We start from the raw sequence: 9,044 nt of genomic DNA, 5'->3' as shown, positions 1-9,044 counted from the left end.
GTCAAAGACAGTGCTCTCTGCTGACCATTTTAGGAACTGTCCAGAGCAGCATATGCTTGCTATGGGGATTTTCTCCTGCTCTGGACAATTCCTAAAATGGACAGCAGAGAACACTGTAGTCGTGACAGAAGAGAAATCCAAAAAGAAAAGCATTTCCTCTGTAGTATACAGCCGCTAATAAGTACTGGAAGTATTAAGATTTTTTTTTTTTTTTTTTTTTAATAAAACAGATTTGTAAATTACTTCTAACTTTTTGGCACCGGTTGATCTAAAAAAACAAAAAGTTTGCCACCGGAGTACCCCTTTAAGTGAATGCTGCATTAACCAGATATTTCCCAGCCTGGGTGCCTCCAGCTGTTTCAAAACTATACCTCCCAGCATGCCCGGACAGCCAAAGGCTGTCCGGGCATGCTGGGAGGTATAGTTTTGCAACAGCTGGAGGCACCCTGGCTGGGAAACAATGAATTAACCCATTGGGTGGAGATGGCTCAGTACATCCATGGGTTGCAGACGTATCCCACTTGAAAGCAGTCACACCTTATGTGTAAGCGTCCGTCTAATGATACTTCCCCAAGAGGATACAGACACGTAAGCTTATTGGAAAGAAGAGGAATTTGCGTAAAAGGGATAGAATGTGTGCAGCTCCTAATCCATTCCCACCACAATTCATACATATATAAACAGTTTCAATCCAGGTTGTAGCCCGGATACTTAGAATATACAAATATCTACATATTCAAGACAAAAGAAAAGGGCTTAAGAGGTACCACACGATTCATTGTCCACCTAGTGGCTAGAACGTAAACACCAACGTTTCTTTATTTTGCCTTTTTTTTTTCCGTTAGTTTTTCAAAGTCAGGGGCACCTAGGCTACTAGGATCCAGCCCCTGTAACTTAGGATTTATAATAAAAAAAAAAAAGAAAAATATATTAATGAAGAAACTGGCTCACCAGCTTACCTAAAAACATCAAAAAAAATGTACCCTTCCTACACGAAGCAATCCAAAACCTGGAGGAGATATTGTAAAGCTTGATGAAAGCAAGCACAGATACAAGACAAGGGCAGTTCATTGGTACGTAGCACTGGACATGCGGCACAACACGGAACCATAAGCTACCAGTGGAGCCATGTATGTGATGAAGGGCAGTCGATAGAAGCAAGGCCGTGGATACTCACCAAGGTTACTATTCAAATGATAAACAGGCAGTGAAAAAAGTGCGCGAAATAAGTGAAAGGCAGTGAAGGAAAGCAGTTGTGGCAGTAGCCATACCGACATGACATCTTTTGCTATCTTCAGCCGGAAGAAGACCGAGCGGTCAACCGGCCTTATCGCTTCAGAAGGCAGCAAGCAAACAAAAGATGAAGACCGAGAATGCAAAAAAAAAACTCAGACCATCTTTAGGAGCAGATACATCTGCCATTCTGTACTGTATAAAGCTGAGAAGGCACCGATGCAACTGGTGTTAACTACAGCAGTGATAGATATGTGGCACCAAGTTCATGGAAGGCACCAACTTGGCACATCATCGAGGTCGAAAAGATATCAGGAAGGTGGAAGCTTCTGGGCCTACATTCATAGACGGCATAGAACACCAGTCATTTGCAATAGTCCTAATTTCACATCGAAGACAATACAACTGGTGTCTACAGTGTTAGACCTTCTAGTAAACGCGTTGGGAGCAGCCACCTACCTGGCCTACAATGCAGACTCTAGTTCCCTCCCCGTGTTCCAATAGATAGTGATCTCAAAACCCAATGGGGTCAAAACTAAAAAGCGGCAGAATAAAGGAACATGACCTAACAGAAGTGGCTTTCCCCAACGTGGTACAGTCCCAAAGCTGGATATTCATTTAGGAGTACCGGCTTTTTTGGGAGTCGTGGGCCTTTTGCTTTGCCAGAAGTGACCTTGTATAGTGAAAGCATCAACGCTCATGGACATGGTCTTGCTGGGTATCTGAGTGAAGCGTTTGCGGTCCGAACTGTACTTGTAGATCTCTTCCACCATGGACAGATTAATCGTTCGTGGACCGTAACCTGCCAGACGGGTTAATTCATCAGTCTCGGAGGAAAATGTATAAACTGCTCGAAACTGGCAACTGCTGTCACGGAACAGGATGAGAAAATGGTTGGCTTGGCTCTTGTCCATGTCCTGGGAAAGAGAAAAAAAGAATTTGGGTATTGTCCACATCTATCATAGTAAGAAGAGGTCACACCACTCAATTGAGCCACCATCTAGCATCTACGCTTGAGGGATCAATCTATCTAACGTTTGATTGATCAAGGGCACCCGAAATAACATAGTTCTTGCATAAATAATGTTGCATAATTCTCACTTATCTCATATATTAAGAATGCCTTGCACCTTTGTTGCGAGAAATTAGAACTACATGTGACCTAAATACTTCTAAACAATCGGCACATACTCGTTTTTAATTATACTGCAAACCTGCACCTCCTCCAATGATAAAAAAATAAGAAAAAAAAAATGAGGTCAATTAAAATCTAAGCTACGAAAAACACACAACATTTTATTGTCAGCATTCTGAGTAACCAGTGGACTGGGATGAAGTCGAGTATGTTGCTTGAAAATTATTTAAAAAGGGGTACTCCACTGCCCCAGCGTTTGGAACATTTTGTCCCAAAAGCTTGGAGCGGGTGGTAGGGGGTGTGATGTCACAGCCACGCCCCCTCAATGCAAGTATATGGGAGGGGGTGTGGCATATGCCACGCACCCCTCCCATAGACTTGCATTGAAGGGGCATGGTGTGACACCACGAGGGGCATGGCCGTGATGTCACAATGCCCACACCCAGCGTTCTAAACAAATGCCGGGGGCTGCACAGAGATTGTGAAGGACCCAGCTGCAGAGCCCCCGTGATCAGACATCTTATCCCCTATCCTTTGGATAGGAGATAAGATGTCTAAGGGCGGAGTACGTCCAGTGCTGGTCTCATGCCCATACTCTAAAGATCAGTGCGGCGAGACACAGCTCATGTTGGCTAATGTACCATCTTGCGTTGGCTGCACCTCTCCGCAGAACGAATAGGAGACCAACGCTGGACTTAAACTTTAATACAAATTAAACCTGGGGGCCCAATACTTTTAAGATGTTGAAAATCTAACGTGAAGCTGTCAAGGCTTGCTGAGGGTTCTCAACAGCTGTAGACCAATGCATTGTAACACTTGTTACACCCAATATGAAGAGAATAGAGAACAAAAATCCTAACCCTCAGTACAGAGAAGTAATATAGTCCCATAAGCCTAGAACTGAACAACAGAATAATTATATAAGCAGCTGACCGTGCAATAAATCTGTATCACTGTACAAGGACAGTCTGTATCTACTCACCTCTAGCACTTTGTTCTTCTGCGGTTCATTGACTTTGCCTGCAAGGCAGCAGTGGGACAATGCATTATGGATGATGAATTTGTTTGATTTTGCACTTGGCTCTTTGTACAGACGGGGACCTGGAAAAACAAAAAATAAATAAGAACTTAGATAGAGATATATATCTCTATCTATATACAGTGCATAGTGAAAGTATTCGCCCCCCTTGAACTTTGACCACATTTCAGGCTTCAAACATGAAGATATAAAACTGTAATTTTTTGTGAAGAATCAACAACAAGTGGGACACAATCATGAAGTGGAACGAAATTTATTGGATATTTCAAACTTTGTTAACAAATAAAAAAACTGAAAAATTGGGCGTGCAAAATTATTCAGCCCCTTTACTTTCAGTGCAGCAAACTCTCTCCAGAAGTTCAGTGAGGATCTCTGAATGATCCAATGTTGATCTAAATGACTATTACACACAGGTGGATTCTATTTATCATCATTAAAGTCTCTGTATAAATGCACCTGCACTGTGATAATCTCAGAGGTCCGTTTAAAGCGCAGAGAACATCATGAAGAACAAGAAACACACCAGGCAGGTCCGAGATACTGTTGTGGAGAAGTTTAAAGCCGGATTTGGATACAAAAAGATTTTCCAAGCTTTAAACATCTCAAGGAACACAGTGCAAGCTATAATATTGAAATGGAAGGAGTATCAGACCACTGCAAATCTACGAAGACCTGGCCGTCCCTCTAAACTTTTAGCTCATACAAGGAGAAGACTGATCAGAGATGCAGCCAAGAGGCCCATGATCACTCTGGATGAACTGCAGAGATCTACAGCTGAGGTGGGAGACTCTGTCCATAGGACAACAATCAGTCGTATACTGCACAAATCTGGCCTTTGTGGCAAGAAGAAAGCCATTTCTTAAAGATATCCATAAAAAGTGTCCCACAAGCCACCAGGGAGACACCAAACATGTGGAAGAAGGTGCTCTGGTCAGATGAAACCAAAATCGAACTTTTTGGCAACAATGCAAGACATTATGTTTGGCATAAAAGCAACACAGCTCCTCACCCTGAACACACCATCCCCACTGTCAAACATGGTGGTGGCAGCATCATGGTTTGGGCTTTCCTTCAGCAGGGACAGGGAAGATGGTTAAAATTGATGGGAAGATGGATGGAGCCAAATACAAAACCATTCTGGAAGATAACCTGATGGAGTCTGCAAAAGACCTGAGACTGGGACGGAGATTTGTCTTCCAACAAGACAATGATCCAAAACATAAAGCAAAATCTACAATGGAATGGTTCACAAATAAACATATCCAGGTGTTAGAATGGCCAAGTCAAAGTCCAGACCTGAATACAATCGAGAATCTGTGGAAAGAACTGAAAACTGCTGTTCACAAACGCTCTCCATCCAACCTCACTGAGCTCCAGCTGTTCACAAACGCTCTCCATCCAACCTCACTGAGCTCCAGCTGTTTTACAAGGTGGAAGGGTCAAAAATGTTCAGTCTCTCGATGTGTAAAACTGATAGAGACTTACCTAAAGCGACTTACAGCTGTAATCGCAGCAAAAGGTGGCGCTACAAAGTATTAACTTAAGAGGGCTGAATAATTTTACACGATCAATTTTTCAGTTTATTTGTTAAAGTTTGAAATATCCAATAAATTTAGTTCCACTTCATGATTGTGTCCCACTTGTTGTTGATTCTTCACAAAAAAATTACAGTTTTATATCTTTATGTTTGAACCCTGAAATGTGGCAAAAGGTCGAAAAGTTCAAGCGGGCCGAATACTTTCACTATGCACTGTATCTCTATCTATATATATCTATCTATATCTATCAAAAAAGAGTTAGGACCCATTCACATTCTGGAGTTTCTCTGGGTGGACATTCCGTGTGCAGCGGACACCACCAAAATGAATCGCGCTAGGACCGCGTTGACATGCGCTGTCCCTACCGATGACAATGCACTCCGTGCGGGATTCCGTCAAAAGAATAGACATGTTCGTTCTTTCGCCGAAGTCTGGATTCTAGAAATTTTGCAGTGTGAATAGGTCAATCCCATTGACCACAATGTTAGCTTCGTGCAGCAGAATTTCGTATTCTGCTCAAAAATTCCGTAATGTAAATGGACCCTAGGCAATGTAGAAATAGACGCTGTTTCCAGCTCACATGAAACTCTTTCTACATTGCCTAGGGCCCATTTACATTACGGAATTTTTGAGCAGAATACGAAATTATTCTGCTTGTCCTACCCTGACTTCCTGTATTTGGACTCATCATAGAGACACACAGGCAATAGCTGCAGGGACAGCATTTATTTTCACACAAAAATATACATAATTTTAAACCAAGCTTGAGAAGGGCTCTATTGTTGAGCTGAAACGTTGCTGTATTTTTGAGATGTGGTGAATAAATACACAAATCTTTTTCTACCGGAATTGGAGTGCTGCACCTTTGCTTTGTTTTAATTTTAAACCAATGTATATTACAAATATACATATAATGGTATTCTCTACATTATAGAAAAAGTTTTTGATGATGGACAGGTACACTTTAAAGGGGTATTCCAGGAAAAAACTTTTTTTTATATCAACTGGTTCCAGAAAGTCAAACAGATTGGTAAATTAGTTCTATTAAAAAATCTTAATCCTTTCAGTACTTATGAGCTTCTGAAGTTAAGGTTGTTCTTTTCTGCCTAAGTAATCTTAACTTCAGAAGCTCATAAGTACTGAAAGGATTAAAAAAAATTTATAGAAGTAATTTACAAATCTGTTTAACTTTCTGGAGCCAGTTGATATATAAAAAAAAGTTTTTCCCTGGAATACCCCTTTAAGGTTGTCCTTTTCTGTCTAAGTGCTCTCTGATGACACGTGTCTCGGGAACCGCCCAGTTTAGAAGCAAATCCCCATAACAAACCTCTTCTAAACTGGGCGGTTCCCGAGACATGTGTCATCAGAGAGCACTTAGACAGAAAAGAACAACCTTAATTTCAGAAGCTCATAAGTACTGAAAGGATTAAGATTTTTTTATAGAAGTAATTTACAAATCTGTTTAACTTTCTGGAGCCAGGTGATATATATAAAAAAGTTTTTTCCCTGTAATACCCCTTTAATTAAACAGCAGTAAAAAGAAATTTACTGTGCAAACCAAGAATGGATAGAAATAGGAAGCATGGCTTCCATAATTTGGGTGGACAATCAGACAGACTAAACCAGTGTTTCCCAACCAGGGTGCCTACAGCTGTTGCAAAACTACAACTCCTTGCATGACCAGACAGCCGAAGGCTGTCTGGGCATGCTGGGAGTTGTAGTGTTGCAACAGCTGGAGGCACCCTGGTTGGGAAACCCTGGGCAAAACCTAGATCAGTACTATAATATCAAGCGAATCCGAGTGAAAAAGCCATACAGCACATGAAGGAATGGGTTACCTGTATACTCTGGGATGGAGGCCGGAGAGGATGCAGTAGAACCAGTATCCCAGTCCTTGTCTCCATTCTGTGCAAAGAGGCCTCGGTTGGGAGACACTAGTCCGGAGGGGGAGGCCGCCCTGAAAAGACCAGAACCACAAGAAAGGAAATTAATACTAAGGAAATTCCTTAATAAGTCTATAGGATTGAAAAGTTCTTTTTCTCACTGAAGAATTCAAAAAGTTGAGAAGATGAAAAAAGTCTTTGATAGAGCGGTGATTGATTGTGTGGTGAAACCACGAAACCTTATAGCCAGTCACACTTTTAGGAGGCAGCATACTAAGAAATTGCCCAAAGACCCCATTCCTTAAAGGGGTACTCCAGTGGAAAACAATTTTTATTTTATTTTTTTAATCAACTGGCTCCAGAAAGTTAAAACTGATTTGTAAATGACTTCTATTTAAAAATCTTAATCCTTCCAGTACTTATCAGCTGCTGTATACTACAGAGGAAGTGGAGTTCTTTTCTGTCTGACCACAGCGCTCTCTGCTGACACCACTGTCCATGACAGGAACTGTCCGGAGCAGGAGAGGTTTGCTATAGGGATTTGCTCCTCCTGCTCTGGACAGTTCCTGACATGGACAGAGGTGTCAGCAGAGAGCACTGTGGTCAGAACGAAAAGAACAACTCAACTTCCTCTGTAGTATAATTCAGTGTTTCCCAACCCAGTCCTCAAGGCACACCAACATTCCGGGTTTTTTCCGTTACTCCATTGGAATAGAACAGGGAAAAATTAAAATCCTGGACTGTTGGTGTGCCTTGGGGACTGGGTTGGGAAACACTGGTATAATTAACCAAAAGAAAGGCTCAATTGTCAAAGGTAACAATAAATGTCCCTTGTGGGCACAAATCTAATACATTTCCCATCAAACCACATTGACACAATATGATGCAAAATGTGTACAATCTATATTAGTAAAAGTGAATACTTATAAAATCAATTAAAATGGATCAGCAGCAGACAGACTACAAATGCATCTCCTCATGGGTATTAAAGGGGTACTCCACTGGAAAACATTTATTTACCTATTTATTTTTAAATCAACTGGTGCCAGAAAGTTAAACAGATTTGCAAATTACTTCTATTAAATAAATCTTAATCCTTCCAGTACTTATCAGCTGCTGTTATGGTCCACAGGAAGTTCTTTTCTTTTTGAATTTCCTTTCCAGTCTGACCACAGTGCTCTCTGCTGACACCACAGTCCATTTTAGGAACTGTCCGGAGTAGGAGAAAATCCCCATAGAAAACCTATCCTGCTCCGGACAGTTCCTGACATGGACAGAGGTGTCAGCAGAGAGCACTGTGGTCAGGCAGGAAATAAATTAAAAAAGAAAAGAACTTCCTGTGGATCATAACAGCAGCTGATAAGTACTGGAAGGATTAAGATTTTTTTTTTTAATATAAGTAATTTACAAATCTGTTTAAATTTCTGGCACCAGTTGATTTAAAAAAATAAAATAAAAAATAAAAAGTTTTCCACGGGAGTACCCCTTTTAGGTGGGTATCTAGTGCATAGCTAAATTCAGAAAGGATAAAAGTATATACCTGTTTATTGGTGTATATGCACATAAAACAGTAATGGCTGTATAAAAAATATACTAGCACTCATACAACTATATATGTCTGGGTATACACACAGGATATTAATGACACATATACAAAAAAAGAGAGGACTGCAGGAAGGGAATAAACAAGCACAGTTGGATATGCTGACTTGTCAACCAGAGAACAGGGCTAGTAGGGGTCCTGGATACATAAAGGGATTCCCTGAGGAAGCTGTGTGCGAAACTGCGTTGGGGTGGCTCTCTGCAGTGGGTAAGAGGTCCGCGATGTGCATGCTTGTTGTGCTGGGATTGTCTCTATGGGGGAGATTTATCAAAACCTGCCCAGAAGGAAAGATGCTGAGTTGCCCATAGCAACCAATCAGATTGCTTCTTTCATTTTCCAGAGGCCTTTTAAAAAATGAAAGAAGCGATCTGATTGGTTGCTATGGGCAACTCAGCAACTTTTCCTCTGGACAGATTTTGATAAATCTCCCCCTATGTGTGTATGGGCTATTGTTTATGTAGGATCAGCTGGGTTACCATGTTAGGTTAATCCCTTTTGTATCCAGGACCCCTACTAGCCCTGTTCTCTGGTTAACAAATCAGCATATCCAACTGTGCTTGTTTATTCCTCTCTTTTTTTGTCTGTTCCGAATCCTGGAGCCGGGAGCTTGTGA

The 9,044-nt window shown here is 41.3% G+C and overlaps 1 protein-coding gene across 3 annotated transcripts in view; it reads right to left on the bottom strand.

Annotated features, from left to right (window-relative positions):
• Positions 1-408: 408 nt before the first annotated feature.
• Positions 409-9,044, bottom strand: part of CAMSAP3 (calmodulin regulated spectrin associated protein family member 3) — a 104,333-nt gene continuing 95,697 nt past the window's right edge. For all 3 annotated transcript variants that reach the window (XM_056570866.1, XM_056570867.1, XM_056570868.1), the window contains 3 exons: positions 6,784-6,902; positions 3,351-3,469; positions 409-2,150 (listed from right to left, as the gene is read on the bottom strand). In XM_056570866.1, the coding sequence (XP_056426841.1) occupies positions 1,848-2,150; positions 3,351-3,469; positions 6,784-6,902 (541 nt within the window). In that variant the 3' untranslated portion in view covers positions 409-1,847. The remainder of the gene's footprint in view (positions 2,151-3,350; positions 3,470-6,783; positions 6,903-9,044) is intronic.

This window comes from Hyla sarda, chromosome 4, assembly GCF_029499605.1.
Source record: "Hyla sarda isolate aHylSar1 chromosome 4, aHylSar1.hap1, whole genome shotgun sequence".
Lineage (NCBI taxonomy): Eukaryota > Metazoa > Chordata > Amphibia > Anura > Hylidae > Hyla > Hyla sarda.
The sequence above is the reverse complement of the archived record's forward strand: the minus strand, read 5'-3'. Positions and strand labels throughout refer to the sequence as shown.